The 18,093-nt window shown below is 44.4% G+C and overlaps 1 protein-coding gene across 6 annotated transcripts in view; it reads right to left on the reverse strand.

Annotated features, from left to right (window-relative positions):
* The window catches only part of Arhgef28 (Rho guanine nucleotide exchange factor 28), a 297,367-nt gene that overhangs the window by 55,199 nt on the left and 224,075 nt on the right, over positions 1-18,093 (reverse strand). For all 6 annotated transcript variants that reach the window (XM_087625772.1, XM_087625793.1, XM_087625783.1 and 3 more), the window contains 7 exon segments: positions 17,763-17,907; positions 17,560-17,687; positions 15,717-15,857; positions 11,100-11,347; positions 6,374-6,496; positions 4,869-4,986; positions 1,793-2,047 (listed from right to left, as the gene is read on the reverse strand). In XM_087625772.1, coding sequence (XP_087481898.1) covers positions 1,793-2,047; positions 4,869-4,986; positions 6,374-6,496; positions 11,100-11,347; positions 15,717-15,857; positions 17,560-17,687; positions 17,763-17,907 — 1,158 coding nt within the window.

An 18,093-nucleotide genomic window follows, 5' to 3' on the forward strand; every position in this document is an offset into this window, starting at 1 on the left:
CACACACACACACACACACGAGAAAAAACTTCCATTATGAGAGCTAAGATCTATCATGGGAAAATGTATAGAACGTTGTTCAAGTGTGTATTTTTTAAATGTGGTACTATGGTGTAAACTGTGGGACTGTACTAAGAGGTGAAGCTCTAGAAAATGTTTAAGAGCACAGTGTTCAAAAAGAAAGGAAAAAAAAAGTCCTACATAAAAAAAAAAGGCTCTGAGGGGGCCGGAGAGACGGGTCAGTGGTTAAGAGCACTGACTGTTCTTCTAGAGGCCCTGAGTTCAAATCCCAGCAGCCACCATCTGTAATGGGATCTGATACCCTCTTCTGGTGTCTGAAGACAGCTACAGTGTACTTATATATAATAAATAAATAAATCTATTTTTAAAAAAAAGGCCTGAGATGAAAAACTGCGGGACATGTGCAGTCTCAGTACTTGGGAGGCTAAGGCCAGGGGATCGTGAGTTTGAGGCCAGCCTGAGTTACATAACAAGACCTCGTGTCAGCACCCAGGCCTCCCCTCTGAAAGAAGGTTCGTGCTCTTGCCTTCAGGAGGAAATGTAGCTAATTGGAAATGTAAAGGAGCCCTGGGCACAGTAGTGGTGCACACCTTTAATCCCAGCACTCAGGAGGCGGAGGCAGGTGGATCTCTGCAAGTTCAAGGCCAGCCTGGTCTACAGAGTGAGTTGCAAGACAGCCAGGGCTACACGGAAAAAAAACCCTGTCTTGGGAACAAAAAAAGTAAGGGAGTAGTTTCCGAATCAAGTGATAGGGCCAACCTGCTCAAGTCTGAGTGACACTTGATTTCTTTGCTTCCCTTGGAAACTTTGCAAGAACTATGTCTCCTCCTAGAACCACCACATGCCCTGATCCAAACAGATGATTCTATTCTGTGGGCGGAGAGAAACAACGTTGTGTGGATGGCGGTGAATAGATTTTCAATACGACCCTGAAAGCTGATCTTTAGCAAACGCTTTTGTGTGAACCTCTATCAAAGCCTGCCCATCCTCTGGTGGGCAAAGACCTTCAGGCAACTATAATTCCCCCCCCCCCTTGCCTAAGGGCGTGATTAAGATGGAGGCCAGAGGCAAGGTCTTTAGAGGCTGTGGTAGAAATTGAACAGGCAAACCTTAATTAAAGCTTGACTTAAGATCTTAACCAGTAAAAACCAGAGTCTCTGGAAGGAGACTTGAGCACAAATCAGGTTCTCAGGCCCCAGAAGTTAAGAAAGTCCGGGACAGACAAGATGGGAGCTAGAGTGTAAGACCTGGAGAAACCGAAATGACCAGCTCAGGACCCTCAGCAGACTAACAGAGTTTAAGTCTGTTAGCAAATTGTACCACTGAGGAAGAACAACTATCATAGAATAAATCCTTCCTCTCCCCCTTACCCTGGTGCCTATGTGCAGGTAAATGTGTTGTGTTAATAACACAGATGGTATTTAGGGTTCCCTCATTTCTCCCCTCCACACTCAATCCGCACTTAGCAGAATATTTCTACGCTGACCGTGTGCAGAGCTCACAACTCCCTTGGCTTCCGACATCACTAGTGTCCACAGTCATGAAAGTACATGTGAAGGGTTTTGCTTGGGACAGCAAGCTCCAGTCAAATGTGTGTGTCACCTAGTCACAGTTACCTACTGAACTTCACAACCTGATGTCTCAATGGAACAAGTCAAGGGTCTGTGTAGGTGTGCCCACAAGTCAGGGCTGTGTTTCTCTTGAAAGCCTGTCCTGTGTTGAAGGAGTAACCTGTATGAAAGGAGAGGCTGCCTTGGCGAAGCCAGGGTACCTTTGAAACGGCCTGTCGCAGTTTTCCAGTAAACGAGCCCGTCGTGCAGAAGAGCCCTTTCTTGGCTCATCAGCGCCTGCTTTCTAAACACGTGGCCATTTTTGAGCTTTGTGTATGTTTTGTTCTCGATTTTATTTAGGATCTCGAGCCATTTTTGGTTCTTCTCATATTCACTGACTTTCAGGTCCACGGCTGCGATCATGTCTTTAATTAAGCCAAGAGCTCTACACAGGTCTCTGTGCTCTTCGGTCCTTTCTGCAAGAAGAGGAAAAAAGAAAGACAATTATAATAATCCAGAATACCGGTTGGGGATTTAGCTCAGTGGTAGAGCGCTTGCCTAGGAAGCGCAAGGCCCTGGGTTCAGTCCCCAGCTCCGAAAAAAAAAAAGAACCAAAAAAAAAAAAATCCAGAATACCAAAAGTGATTGTTCCTTTTAAGGTTTTAAACGTAACAGAGATGCCATAAGAAAGGCTTTGGACTAAGTTAAATATTTAGCGGCTCTCTGCATCACCACAGAGAAGCAGCACAATCTCTGAGAGAAGAGATTGGCATTGGCAGACACGCAACAGCTGGCAATAAGGCTTCTGGCTTAGGGATAAGCCCACTCTCTTTAGCAGTGCAGTAGTTTATCGTCATTGTCTGCGTGACTGGATTTAGAATTAACCAGGAAGCATGCTGCTGGGCACTTCTGTGAGAGTTCCTGGGGCAGCTTCACTTAGGAGAGCACTGTTGCATGGCCTGCTGACCCACACTGAACAAAAAGGGAGAAACAAACAGAACTGCAACTCACTCACTCACCTCTCTCTCTCTCTCTCTCTCTCTCTCTCTCTCTCTCTCTCTCTCTCTGCTTCTCATCTGCAGATACAAATGCAGCCAGCGACCTCATGTCCCTTCTGCCACAGTCATGACAGACTGTGTCTCCCAGACTGTGCTACAAAATAAACCCTTTTTTTCCTGAAGCTGTTTCTTACCTGGTATTTTGTCACAGCAAGAAAAAAGTAGCATACATTATATGATATATATACATATGTATTACATATACACATATGTATACACACATATACATATACACACATGTACACATATATGTACATATACGTATACATATATGTATACATGTGTGTAATATAATTATATAGTAACTATATATAATATGTAATATAAGCAGAGGCTATGTTTGGAGTAACCTGTACACACCTCCCTTCCTAGAAACAGGTAACCAAGTGACCTCATGCTCCCACGCTGTATTTTTAATGACTGAAGCCAGCTGTGGGCCAAGCTCATGTCCTCTGAAATGGAGCCACAGGGTGATTTAAATGGCCCCAGACTCATGTGTCCTCTGGGTTCTTAAAAAAACAAAAACAAGTACAGGAGGTGTGTATATTTTATATATATATATATATATATATATATATATATATACATATATATAATACAATAGTATATATAATTAATATTATATATTAAGTATAATTATATATATTCAAAGCTGTATTAGCATAAAATTGAGGATCTTAATGAATGTTATAATTAAAATGTTCTTGACTTATCATTTTTTCTTCTGATTACAAAAGAAAAGACAGTATATAGAGGGCCCGGGCACTCTGCCTCACAGAAGTCAGTGAGGCGTATGCGTACAGAACAGTCTGGCGCTCTAGTCACTCCTTAAACCAGGGGCCACTCCTCTCACCTCAGACTGTCTTTAGAGAAAGGTCTGGAAGAGTTCCAGAAAATAGGTTCTGGAAGCCACAGATGAAAGGGAATTTAGCTACTTTCTGTATTTGATGATAAAAATCAGCTGGTGTTTGCTCAGGTGCCTGGGCCTGAGGAGCTAAAAGGAAGGGAGGAAGTGGGGGGGGGGGTGACTGGCAGTGAACCCAAAGGCTCTCTGGAGCCTACAGCTGCAGAAACACATGCTTAGGAAGAGCAGCAGCCAGGACAAGCAGAATCAGCACCCCCAAATCTCTTCCTTTGGAGGTTCTCAGTGCACACAGAGATGCTGGGAGCGTCGTCAGAACACCCACAGAGCACACACGATCCCCACAGTTCAAAGGGGATCACCGCCTTCCAAAGAACACACCTCACTGCTTGACAGCCTTTCTCTTCCAGAGAGGGGGTTTGCTTATAAAGAAACTATTTCAAAACTAGGAAAGAAAAGCGAAGCTGAATTACCAGATGACCCAGGGTCATTCCAAGAGAAGGTTCAAAGTCTTACAAATCACCCTCCCCTAATGCTTCACAACTCAAATGTAACAGCCCCAGCCTCCCAAGAGGTCTTTCCAAATGACCCCTTGAACTCCACTCAAACCCACTGACTTGAATCTGCAAGTAAACACGGTCCCTTGTGAAGGGACAGCTAGTGAAGTTGAGAACCACTCCATTAACAGTCATGTGACCCAATGGCGGAGGCCCCAGGAGGCTGGAGGATTGAGCCTCCTCTTTGGCAAAGCCTGCTCTGAGGAGGGGGCATCTGTATGGTACCTCGATGACTGCTGAGAGCCAGAACTCAGATGCTGCTCACGCTGTTAAGGGAAGCAGACCACCGTTGCTATCTCATCTACTAAGAATGTGGCATGGGAGTGAATCCTGGGGCGAGGTTAATTGACTGACATTATCTGACACAGTTTAGTCCCTGGGGTACTGCAGAACCTTAAGAAAATCCACACAACACAAAATGGAAAGTCTTCATTTTTTTTGTATTCATTCTCTTGCTGAGAGAAAAACAGAAGCTTTCTCCAAATGGTATTTTTATATTCTCTCGGGCATTAAGTTCTAAAGAATCGTAAAAGTGGTAGAAGGAAAAGCAGGTTCTGCAAGGTCTCCGATCATCCCACATATGCCATGTGTACTGCTTCCCCACCACAGAATAAATGAAATTAAATTCACCACAGAATAAACGAAATTAAATAAAAAAAGAAAGCAATTTCTGAGAACGAGTTCCAACCCCAAGGCTTTAAAAGACTGCACAGTGAAAGCATCTGTGAGTGGAAGGACTCAGCACTTGAGATTCCGCAGGACCCCTCAGTTGTGGCTGAAGCTCACAAGAGAGACAAGGGCCCCAGAAGTAATCGCTCACCCTTGGTGTACTGCAGGATCCTCTCCACCAAGACCGGGTACTTCGTGATGCGCTGGGTGACAAGCAGGATGCACTCTGGGATTCCACGGCGACGGGCCAACAGGTTGCTATTTCGGATCTTGGAAAGTATATACATGTTTATACACCCCAATCACCATTAGTTAAAAAGCACACCTAGCCATTGCATTCTGTACTTGTCATTAACCACTACTTGAGGTGGAAAACCGTTTCAGGGTGCACTGTAGCTCTAGTTCCCAAATAAGCCAACACGGGGTTCAGGAATGGGCTTTTGAAACAGAAATCTGCGTGTATCCACTACTTGTTCTTCTAACCCGTCTCTCTCTACCTTTATTTTCACACACTGTGGCACTTAACGTCCCTCCGCACACGGCAATCCTTTTCTTAAACATTTCAAAGATCTAAGTCTTTAAGGCCTGTAGAGGGCCGCAATAACACTTGCTACCACTAGATGGCGCTGGCTTCCACTGCGCCCCACGTGGAAGGCCAGGATAGCCTCCGCCATTACAAGATGGCGCCGGCCTCCGCTGCGCCAGCCGGGCCCCCTTTCAGGAAATTAACTGTGCGCATGTGCAAGAGTGCCTTCCTGCCAGGTCTTTGCCCACTCCGGGGCGTGCCTTATGAGATCATGGGTAAACAACCAATCAGGTGTGGATGCGCCGCACTAGGGTTTTATAAGTGCACCATGTTGGCGCGGCGGGCGCTTCCTCTTCTAAGATTAAAATACAGTTTGGTCATAGCAAGGATTTCTAATGTCCGCGTGCTTCTTGCCGGCGGAAAGTCGCACGCGGGACAAAGGCCCATTGTACACATATATGAAAAGAAACCAGAAGAGAATACGGTGGAACTCATAAAATGACAGATTAAAAATGGAGGAACCCATTTAAATAAAGGGAAAAGGTGGGGGAAGACAGGAGGAAGAGAATTCTAGTAAAGGGGGATTTTAGAGACAAAACATCCATAGGCTTCTAGGGCCCTTGGCCAGGTCCGGGCTTAATGATGCAGTTTCAAGAGATGACAATATTGGATATCAATGCCTGCTAATTTAACTGTGCTAATGTCACCATGAGGCATTGAAAGATGATAAAGTGCTCAGAAAGACACAGATGAAATTATAAGATATCATGGACTCGGTTTAAATGAGTCCACTCTGAAGCAAATCCATGGGGGCAACAGATTCTGTTTGCTTTTGCTTCGATTTTTCCAATACCCCACTTGTCGGGGTATGAAACCACTCCCAGAACATCGCCAAGATTCTCAGAAGCTTAGGGGAACGTGGCCTCAGAGATACAAGGTAGCAAATGAAACTGTCTGGGAGAAATATTTTACTGCCATCTAGACCGTCCATCTCCTTCTCCTGAGAAATAGAACTTGTTTAGAATTTGTATCTCCTGAGATACGAAACTTGTTTAGATCATTAAGACGCAAACATTAACTACTGCCCCGCACGGGCCTCCTGCTCCCCAGCGAGTTGGAAGAACGCCTACCTTAATAAAATTCTGAAACTTTTTGTTCTGCTGGAGCTCTTTAAAGAGGCTCATGGCTTCTTTGTGATGGCTGCAGAAATCTCCATAGATCCTCTTCATCTTGCTTGCATTTTCTTCTGAAAACTGAGAACATTTCCGAAATGGTTTTTTAAATGCACACATTATGTTCGGAGAGAAGAGAACATGTAGTTTTTGTGTATTTCAAAGCACCATGGATTTCCCAAACATGCTCACTCTCCTTCCCCTAGGCACTTCTTAAATTAAAATGAAAGCAAATGGGTAAGTAGTGAGGCCAGGCATAACAGGATCGCACTGTACCGAACTAATGATCAGAAAGTCAAATGAAAACATCCGAGGCTTTAATATTTGCTCCGTTTTCATGCAGTTTCGTTATTAAAACTGTTTACGCCGGATGCCCGGCATCACAGGTGACCATTAGCCATGATGAGAAGAGAATGGAAAATAACAGATGTGCTAATTTGTTAACTGTGGGGAGGAGGAAAGATGTGGCTGAACGTTTCCATCGGCCTGACCTGGAGGGAGATCTTCGCAAGATCCAGAGACATAGGGCAGTGTTGGGAAGGCTGGCTACACAATTTAGCTACGAGTTTTTTTTTTAAGATCATGATCATTCTACACAATCATGTCCACAAGGAAGGTCACTGCAACAGACAGCCTCCCTGGAAAAGTATTTAGAATGCCTTCTGCCATCTTTGGTCTTTTCTCTTTCGCTCAGTTTTATCTGTGTGGGGGATCACATGTCTGCAGAGATGATCCTTAAACCACAGTTGCTAAAATAAAGTCTAAGAAGACACTTGTATAAAAACTGCTAGTTCAAAACTCTAAATGCCTGGGCGCTGGAGAGATGGCTTAGCAGCTTGGAACACCTGCTGCTCTCGTAGGAGACCGAGACTCATTTCCCAGCACACACATGGAAACTCAACTTCCTGTAACTGCACTCCCAGGGCATCTGGTGTCCTCCTCTGACCTTTGCTGGTACCAGGCATAAATGTGGTTCACAGACATAATGTAGGCAAAATGCCCATGTACATTTAATTTTTAAATTTTTTAAAAAAAATCTAAATGTAGAGCTTTATCAAGTTCACTGAATGAAAGAATCAAAATAATATGATAAATACAAAAATATAATAAAGGCATCAATACTTCCTGGGTAGATGATACGGGTTTAATCAAGTCTTAACAGAGTTGCCATGCTCTTTATAAATATGTCTAAGATTATTCAATTTACCGGAAATGAAAAAGATCTAAAAAGTTCTCGGTACGGTAGGAAGGCTCCGGTGTTTAACTTTCCAGATCACTACACAGCTGCCATCTTCAGGTCAGAATCGAGAGATACAGACGCAGGACACGCAGAACAGGACAGAAACCCCAGGCACAAGGGATTTCTGGCAAAGGCACAGAAACCAGCTCACTGGGGGCGGGGATAGGGAAAACTGCCTTTCTATAATTGTACAAAAGCAGAAAAGGAGAGAAATACAAGTGAACCTCAATCTTACAAAACTCATTAAAAAAAAAAACCTAACTGGAAAATTCAGAAATTGCATTTTTAGATTTTATTCCAACAAAGTCAAAACTTGGATTTGAACCTGAACGAGCAAGTTGGTCTGTAATGGGTATAAACTAGAAGTGACAAGATGTCTTCTTATAAGTGAGCAATGTAGAAAGGCAGGGTATACGCTCACCATGGAATACTATTTGCTAGGAAAAAAGAATTAACTACTGACATATAGAACCACTGATTAAAAGAACTGTGCCAATTCCCTAAAGATTATATGCTATGTATTTCCGTTTATACAATGTCTTAGAAAATGACAGAAATGAACAGTTTCCTGGACTTGGAGAGGAGACGGGAGCAGGGGCAAGGGGGAAGTAGGGAACCTCATGGTAAGGACACTGTCTGAGGGTGTGGACATTAACATGAGGGCTGTGGCGGGACAGCTTTGTTACAGCTGGAGGAATGATAATGCAAGCAATTAAAATTTTACTTAGCAAATCTCAGAGCGTAGCTCGTTCCCGTGGAAACCGTGAAGAGACAGAACACTGAGCCTCGTTTTTTTAACAACTCTCGGATAAGCCTTATGTCCCTGAAGTTAAAACGAAGGAACGATTGCCTTAGACACACCGCCCTGTGCATGCCAACAAGGAACAGGAACGTGGGCTCACCCTTTCCCCAAAAGGGAAATCTATGCTTTAACCATAAGGCTGCTGGGCCCACGTCCAGTGAGGCCAATGACCTGACTGTTGTCCCTGCTTTAGCCACACAAATTAAATGCAGAACTGATAAAGACACACATTTCCATTAAATACGGAAAAAGACAATCTTATTTATATTAAGGAAATAGAAATTCAGATAATGTCAAATGGCAGAATTAAAACCTTCCATTTCAGTTTTGAACCTTCTCGGCATCCTACCAATTTTATTTAAACTGTGCTGCAAAGTCCCTCATGTCACCCTGTTTCAGATGGATGACAGGGACAGAACGGGTTTCAGACTGTAAGCTGCAAAGCAGATCCCTCTTTCGTTGAAGGTTTTTACTATCACAGACGTTCACACCGTTGGACATGCAAGAGTGGTTACCAGGCAACATGTCCCCACATTCGTGTAGGCATCTAGAACACTGTATTTAATTCCATCAGTGAACCAACTTTTCCGTCTTTCACATACAAACCAACAGCTTACCCCCATGGCTGCCTTGGACAGAGTGAGAGCATTTAAAATACTGCAATTCCTAGAGAAGGTGACACATCAACATCTACCTAGGAAAAGGCGCACTAAAGCAACAGGCTGATGGTTCAGGAACTTCCCAAAGTGCCGCAGGCATTTCCCCAACCTGAAACATGGCAGTCTGCTGAGTTCCTGGTCTGTCTGTCTGTCTGTCTGTCTGTCTGTCTGTCTACCTATCTTCGTCCCTCCCTCCCCCTTCCTTCCTTCCCTTTCCTTCTCTTTCTTTCTTTCTTTGCTCTCTCTCTCTCTCTCTCTCTCTCTCTCTCTCTCTCTCTCTCTCTCTCTCCTTCGTGAGTCAGTCACTCAATAAACACTCCAAGTCCCTGCTGGAATATATTAATAAACAAATGAGAACAACCCTTTTGTTCTGGGACTCGCAATCTCGTGACAGTCAGTAAAGGCTGCCTTGCAGTTTGCTAAAGATTCTTGGCTTATGTTGATGAGAGATTTTGACCTCGGTCCCCAGGGCATCACCTGTGAGATGGAGATAGCTAAAGACCGCCGTGACCCCTGCTGTTTACACTGAGACAGTGGGAAAACAGCATCCACCTCACAATGCTATGGAAGCTCCGTGAGACACACAAGGAACCCATGGTCCCGTCCGTATCAAAATGGTACCTCACTCCAAGTGAGCTCGCTTTTGGCAAGAAGCCCTTCAGGGAGATCTGGAGCTAATGCTGTTGCCAAATGGAGGTGGCTACTGTTCCTGGATTAGCCAATAGTACAACCCATTCTCAGTGATACTCCAAAAATCCCAAACACCTGAAGGGAGACTTATTTATCTTGTTTTATAGGTTAATTATAAAGGGTTCATATCCTTCTTCCTGGGGTGAACAAGTATTTGACTTGAACCCATCTCTTATAATATTGGAGAATCAAAGTGGATATTTCTAGTTTCTTTGGAAACTCAGACCATAATGATGTTTTACTGGGGCACACAGGCACGAGGGTATTTTGCTAAAGCAGATATGTGAAACAATGTTTTGCTGAAGCAGACATGTGAAAGGATTTGTGTGTGACAATGCTCACACGTCAGTTAGCTTTGAGCCATATTGCTAACCTCCATTTGCCGTGACTTCGTAGAACTTCCTGTGGTGATCCGGTGCTTTCTTATACTTCTGTAGATTTGGCCAATTCAGTGGAGCCTCTCCTGGTTTATTCTGGATTGAGCTGCCGCTGCTGATGGATGCTGAGAGGACTAGACTGTAGCTACTGATCTGTGTTTGGTCATTGGCTAGCGAACTGCTGATATCCTAACAACAAAGACTGGAATTGCCCCCAAAGAACTATCTCTAAACAGGTCCACTTTCCCCTACTAACCTTTCTTTCCCACTACCTCTTGTGTGTGCGGTGAGTTAGAAGGGGAGGTGAAAGCATTTAAGAACCCTTATCAAAGTAAGTTTAGAAAAATCAAAGACTATAGAGAACCTATGCTGTAAGAAACCCCCTCTCACATCAAGAAGTCCAGGGTGCAAAGTTTACAATGGAATTTAGTTTTGACTGCGGTATCTGGTGGAGACAACAGAATAATCCAAGCCAGGTCCTGAGCCATACACAGGAGGTGCTCATTGGCTGTCAGAAGCTCTCTAGCATCTGTTATATATCCAGGATCAACCAACACCCGATAAAGGAAAGCCCCTGACCCCTACCTAGCAACTATAATAAAATCACCTCCATTTCTCCAAGGGATTTAAATCAATAAAGAGTCTGCAAGCCAGAGCTGGAGAGATGGCTGAGAGATTAAGAACATTGTTCCTCTTGCAGGGGATCTGGGTTTCTTTACCAGCACCCATATGGTAGCTCACGGCCATCTGTAACTCCAGTGCCAGGGGACCTGATACCGTGTCCCGTGGTCAGCAGGCATGCAGGAAGTACACAGATGTGCACACAGACAAACACTCATAGTTACAAAATGAATAAATCTAAAACAGGAGTTCTGCAAACATCTGGGTTCAGAGACCAGCTCAACACCCTTCTTACCTGTTGTACCAAAATGTCTCCGATTTGGTTGATCACAAAGTTCCTGTCATTGCCGGTGCAGGACTCCTGCCTGCGCTCCTTCATGCTGAAGAAGAAATGCTTGTGAGTCTCCAGCAGCTCATCTAAGCAGGGGAAGATCCTGTCCACCGTGCTGTGGTCCAGCTGCAGCTCCTCCTTCATGCCCTTCCTGAAGACTTCAGACATGATGAGCAGTGTCTGGATGTGGTGCACCTCCGTCTGCATCAGCTCTGAAACACGTGAGCACACGCATGATGCAGCTGTAACATGCCTGGTGGGCGTGCAGCCTTCCCTACATGACTATGAACATCGAGAATTCAGAATTACAGCTTGTATTTGCCTACTCCCCAACAAGTCACCTTTCACAGACCAGACAGATGGAGATACTAAAGAGTAACGAGTATCTGGTCACTTTCGTGTCATTTCATAAGCCACTATGAAATCCCTTCCTACATATACAAACTCAGTTTTGTATGAGCTATAGAAAGTCAGTTGTAGAGATAACCTAATAAAAAATGTGTCTGTCCTAAACAAGCAAACAGTCAAAAAGCCCCACACACATTTCTTGCAACTCAATTCTACATTACACAAGCAAGAATGAGGGAATGTTCGAGACAAATAGGACCATTTTTCCAAAATAAAAGTCAGTGGTGATTAACATTTTATTTACACTCCAAATATCAATTGTTCAGATATTGAAGTAGAGCCACAGATGGGAGCCAAGTACAGCATATAAGAATCAAATCTTTCCAGAAGCTTTGACTCTCACGCCAAGGCTCTACAAGATATGACAGCTTGTTAGGGAGAAGTCTTTCTTTCCTTGCTTTTTGTGGTGAGTTCGAGCCAGTGAAGTTCATTCACAGTTAATATCTGATGAAATAACTTCAACTAAATAAAGTCTCCCAAGGCTTTGCACTAGTACACTCTCTGTCACAGCACCATTCTCCAAAATTCAATTGTCTTCAGAAGAAAATATACATATATATATTACACTATATACGTGGCATAGAATATACTACATATGGTATAAAGACTGAATTCTTATCATATATATTATACACACACAAAATATCATGTATATGAAAAAGTCTTTAAATGTTTTCAAGAATTCAAAAATGGACAAAGGATTTTAATAAGTGTTACTTCAAAAACATAAACAAATGGCCACTAAGTAACCAAAAAGATGGTCATCGGGGCTTGAAATAAACTGCAGTGGTAGAATTGTCTCTAAAGCAAAAAAAAATTTGGGTTAGATTACTACCCACTCCCACTGTTAACACAACTTCCACCCCACCCCTACCCTCATCACCACCACCCCCCAGTTCAATATCCTTAGTGGGGAAATGCAAACCAAAACCCACAGCCCACAGCGTGTCACACACGCTGAGCTAATTATAAGAAAAGGTGGACAATAAACACGTGCTAGGGAAGGGGGCGGGGTGATCAGAACATTAGCAAGGGATGTAAGATGCTGCAGCCACCTCAGGAAATGGTCTGCAGTCACCAAAGGATGGTAGATGAAGTTACCATGAATCCAAAGAAAAAGAAGAAACAACATAACAGGCCCGTCCATTGATGATTAGATAAACACAATGGGACATTATTAGTTAAATATAAAAGGGAATGGAGTTTGTAAATATTTTAAATAGGATGATCCTTACAAATATGTAAAGTGACAGCACACACACACACATACACATACACACACATACATATACACACACACATACATATACACACATACATATACACACACATACACATACATATACACACATACATATACACACATACATACACACATACACACATACATATACACACTTATACATACATACACACCTATGCACACATACACACACATACATATACACACATACATATACACACATACATATACACACACATACACACACACACACACACACACACACACACATACATAGTGAGGCAAAGAACATAGAATAGAGTGGTGATTGCTCAAATCCAGAGGAAGAAAGAGAACAGGAAATGAGCTCTGATGGGAGGAGGTTTTCTTTTGAAGTGACGCAAATGTCCTAGAATTGGATAGGCTTGGTGGCTTCCCGACTTTGGGGAGCACACTACAAACATCTGATTACAGATGGTGTGTAAATTTATGATGGATGGATTATATTTCAACTTTTCAAATCCATTATGAGAGAAAACAGTAGCCCCTAAAGTGTAGGGGCATGAAACAAGTTCTACACGAGCCTCCAAACTACCCCATGTTTGGGAGCAATTTTAAAGCATCAGCCACGGAGAGGAAACTGGTCTGAATAGGGCGCTTTAGCTTTACCATAAGCAGAAGCCTTTCAGTGGGACCCACAACATCAGTCTCAAAGAATTCACATTTGCTTCCACAGTGTTTAAGAGCTCCTTTGATCTTACCTTACCATTTCATTTAACCCTTTACTGCATTTGCTCATTACGGCTACACTGAGCAGAAATAATACTGCCCTGGCTTTGTGTGTGTTGGGGGGTAACCTCTTGTCCTCTGTGGGGGGTGCTGGTGGGAGGGTGACAATGAGTGTAAAATTCAGGGCATTTGAGGAAAGCACTCTGTCTGCCACTGAACTACCCTCTGGCTCTTGGTTTATTTTCACTGGCTTTGGGTTTGAGACTGGATAGTCAGGTAACTGGCCATGGATGTTCAATCCTGCCAAGAGCTGAGGTTCCCCACCACGGCTCTCTACCTCTTTGAAAGGGAGGCAATCAGGAACAAAGGGAAAAGATCGTGCCTGCAGGGCAAACTTTTCTGACACCAAAGGTCACACAACCTGCGTTAGTTCACCCACATGGTGAGATTGCGCTTAACAGGGTGTGAGGCTGACTTGCACCTGAAGAGACTCGCAGAGGACTATTAAATGCCTGAGAAGCACTCAAAGGGGACAGCATCCTCTACTTAACTTCCTGTGAAACAAACCCCCAGTTCCCTTGATCTTGGTGAAACCTCACTCTCACCGGACTGAAGCTGATCGGGACACCTCCTGGCGGAAGACATGGAGACACACATCCAGGAGAACGAAGACCCTGCCTCAGATACAAAGCAGGTGTCTTACTGAAACTACTTTTAGTGTATTCTTTGCACTTGGATTTTTCCTAATTAATGGTTTCTACTTCAGATTGCCACCACTCCTGTAGGTTGATGTCAAGGCGATACATGGTTGGACAGCAGAGAGTGGGGTGGGGACAAAGTTCTTGTCAGGCGGGAGAGAGGAAGATGGACACAGAGGGGGAGGATGATTCCAATCTAGGTGGTCTAGGTCAATTTTATCCTGTCTAGGTTGGTGGTTTCTATCTTTACTAATCGGCAGTGAATTTACCCTGTGGATGTATTGTAGACTGAGAATTCAAAATATAAACCTAATCACTAAACTACAACTTTCTAGAGCTTTGATCTTACCAGGCTACAGGGGATATGAGCAAAGTCCCAGAGACAGCTGGAGCTTTTTAAAATTTTTACTGCAACGTACTCCCACCAGTGTGCCATGGTGAGATCTCACCGCAGACGAGCTAGACAGTAAGGACCATAGGCACATGAATGCTGTCCTAACCCAGGCTCAGGGCCCTACACAGTGTACACTGGCAGTGGGACCACGGCATAGGCAGTCAGCCAGCGGTCAGATATGGAGCTCTGATATCTACAGCAAGTATGTGAAAGTTCACTGTGGCCCTTAGATGGAGAAGTGGGAAAGGATCTCAGGGGGTGACTCAAGCAGATGTGCCAAGGGTGTAGAGAATCAAATCTCCTGGACATGCAAGGTTGCACTTAAGCTGTGGACCTACATTTTATACCCGAATCCCATCAACCGTCTTCTACCGATGGGGAAATGTTGGGAATTGGTTTTAATGCTCTGTCTTAATTTGGCTTCCAAAGCTGTGCTCCCAGTCCTGAGGGTTCCTGCCCCTCTGGCTTCCACTGATAAGAATTGCCACACAGCCAATGGCTCGGCAGAAAGACAGAGGTGGGACTTTTAGATTCCCGGGCTTAGGGCAGAGAGAGAGACAGAGAATCACTGTGAAGAAGGATCAGGTTTGAGAGCTGCAGGAAAGAAGGCAAGCAACCACGGAAGAATTCTGGGAAATGGCCCTGGTGGCCACTCTCCCGCTTGAGTCTGGTGTAGCAGAGGTGAAATGTCAATTTAGCAAGCTGACTCAGGAAAGGTAGTGGGGAGAATGTATGGTAGCTCCCAAGGTTTTGGGGTGGGGATTAGAAATGCCCATAGTCAAGGCATATCAAAATTAAATGGTGTGTGTGTGTGTGTGTGTGTGTGTGTGTGTGTGTGTGTGTGTGTGTGTGCGCGCGCGCGCGCGCGCATACGTGTGTGTGTCTTTCATTCTCAAATCCAGAGAGCTCCTGAACAGGTATCGAGACTTGCTTGCCAGGAGCTCAGAGCAGGTTAACTAATTCATGGCCCTGGCAGATGGCTGAAAGCACAACCCACCGGGAGGACAGAGTGAGTTAACTAATTTCCTGCTACAGGGAAACCAAGGTCCAGATGAGTTGTGTAGTTTGTCTGAGATCAGATCGCTGCAACGTGATAAAAAACCAGGCCTGGGCATATTTGAAATGCTCACCAAAAATGACATCCTGTCTTTTGATGACATCCTTCTCCTGCCTGCTGCAGAAGGAAGGGTCCACCACGAGACTCCAGGACTCAGCTTCAAACTCTTGAGCATCACTGCTGAGCTCACTCCACAGAGAAGAATCCACGACATCTAGAAAAGAAAAGCCAGGAGCGTGTAAAGCACACGTCACGAAGAGATCTTCAAGTACCAGGCTCTCGGGTTCAAACCTGCTAATGGCACAGAAAGGCCCCAGTGAGAACGACACAGCACAGACCTGAAGCATCTGAACACCAGAGGTGAAAATGGTTCACAGCAAGACAACATCCCCAAGAGCAAAGAAGCATGGCCTCCAACAGTAACTGTGCGGGGAGGTTGGCAAATGACTGGAGATGCCTTGGTTTGTTTGCGCTCACTCTACTGGAGTTTTACTTAGCGACCTTCAGAGCCCATGCCCTGCTTGCAGAGTCTTGACCTCACCAATTTCTCTTGCCCGGATCATTATACAGTTTACTCAGATCTCAATCTGACCTCGTCCACTTGGTATTCACCCAGGACATGGCAAAAAAAAGGGAAGCTCAGTGTGAAGTTTAAGTCCTGTGAATACAAACTTTTGTGAAAGTGCTAAACACATGCACACGAACCCCTTTCAGAAAAAGAACTGCACACACATGCACATGCACACACATGCATATGCACACGTGCACACGAATGAACCGCTCAGAAAACCTAAAGCCTATTTGCCCTAAACAAGACTCCTTAGAGATCCCAACTATGGTTGTAAAGATGAGATGATAACGGGCTTTAAAGAACCAGAACCCAATCTATGCCGTTCTCTCCCCACCCCCTCTTCTACTTGTTGCCTTCATTGACTGAGGCATCCTGAAAACACAAAACAACTCCCCGGGTTGAATTATATCCTACAAAATACACTCCCAAATGCTGACTTTCCAGAACGAGCGGGCAACAGGTAGGACACAGATCACATCTCTCTGTGACCGAGCAGTAGTCGGGATTAAATAGGTATTTGAGGATTCTGCTCTAATCTCTCAATAGCTATGGCCCGTTCCCAATCATAACAGCACAGTGTCGTCCATTCTCTTAATTCTATCCAGCTCTCAGGAACGCATTGCTGATAATCTCACTCCTGGTCATATACCTCAAGACTAAATTGTCGTTTTTAAAAACTTTTATTACACTTGTTCTTTGACATTTCACCCACGTATGAAGGACATTCTCAGTCCTCTCTCCTCCCCTCTTCCTCATCCCTCAACATCTATCACAAGTCACTTTTCGACATTCAGGTCTTTTTGAGACCCTTAAGCAAAGTAGACCCTACATCAAGTAGATACCATACGACTTCTAAAAAAAAAAAAAAAAAACAGGGAGCTGAAAGGTTGGCTCACAGGTGAAGTGTTTGGTATGTAAGGGTGAGGACCAGAGTTTAGATCCTCCAGAAACCACACAAAAGCCAGTCAGGCATGGTGGCCTCCTGTAATCCCACAACTTGGGAGGCAGAGGCAGGTGATGACCAATAAGCTTGCTGGCTAGCCTTAACCAGAATTGGTGAACCAGAATTGGTTTGAGAGATAGATAACACCTAGAGAGATTAAAAAAGACACCCAACATCAGTGTCAGGCTTCCACACACATATGTTCTCTTATCCACACACGTACCCTCACACATGTGAACATGCATATACACATGTGTATACCACACACACACACACACACACATACACACACACAAACATAAGAAAAAGAACAAAATAGTACATCTTATTTCTTGCACAAAATTCATCTTTCTGTTAAATGCAGAAAGAGAACAGAGACAGAGGACCATGCAAACACCTTACCTTCCATCATGAATGACTCCGTGGAAGGAGACGAGCCCATGGACTGGAACAGCTCATCGGAATGAGACCTGCTTCTCCAGCTGTTACTGTCACCCTCAGACTCCAAGGATGTCACTGCCCTCCTGAAGCTGGGAGGGAGAACAGGTGACACGAGTTAGCCACCATCCAGTGCCCAGAAAATGAAGCAGCAAGCTGAGCCTCACCTTTCCAAAGTGGTGCCTGGGACACTTCTGGACAACGGATGTGCCTGCCCTGCAGTTTCCTTCCTTCCAGCTGGCAGTCCAATAGGCATGGAGGGGGAAGGGTGCAAGGAGAGCCCAGGCGGTGGGATGTCTCTAACTGAAGAGCCTGGAATCACAGTAGTCACTTCATGTGCTGGTACAGCATTTACAAGCAAAGAAAGTCAGAGATGTCCAGACAGGTAAACCCTCAAGCAGCCACTTCTACAGTGTTGTGGCCCAGTCTAGAAACGGGTCTCTCTGCCACTTCCTGGCACTTTTCAGACGTCCCTTCCTTTTCTCACCCTTCCAACAC

Source organism: Rattus norvegicus, chromosome 2 (assembly GCF_021556685.1).
Source record: "Rattus norvegicus strain SHRSP/BbbUtx chromosome 2, alternate assembly SHRSP_T2T, whole genome shotgun sequence".
NCBI classification, from domain to species: Eukaryota; Metazoa; Chordata; class Mammalia; order Rodentia; family Muridae; genus Rattus; species Rattus norvegicus.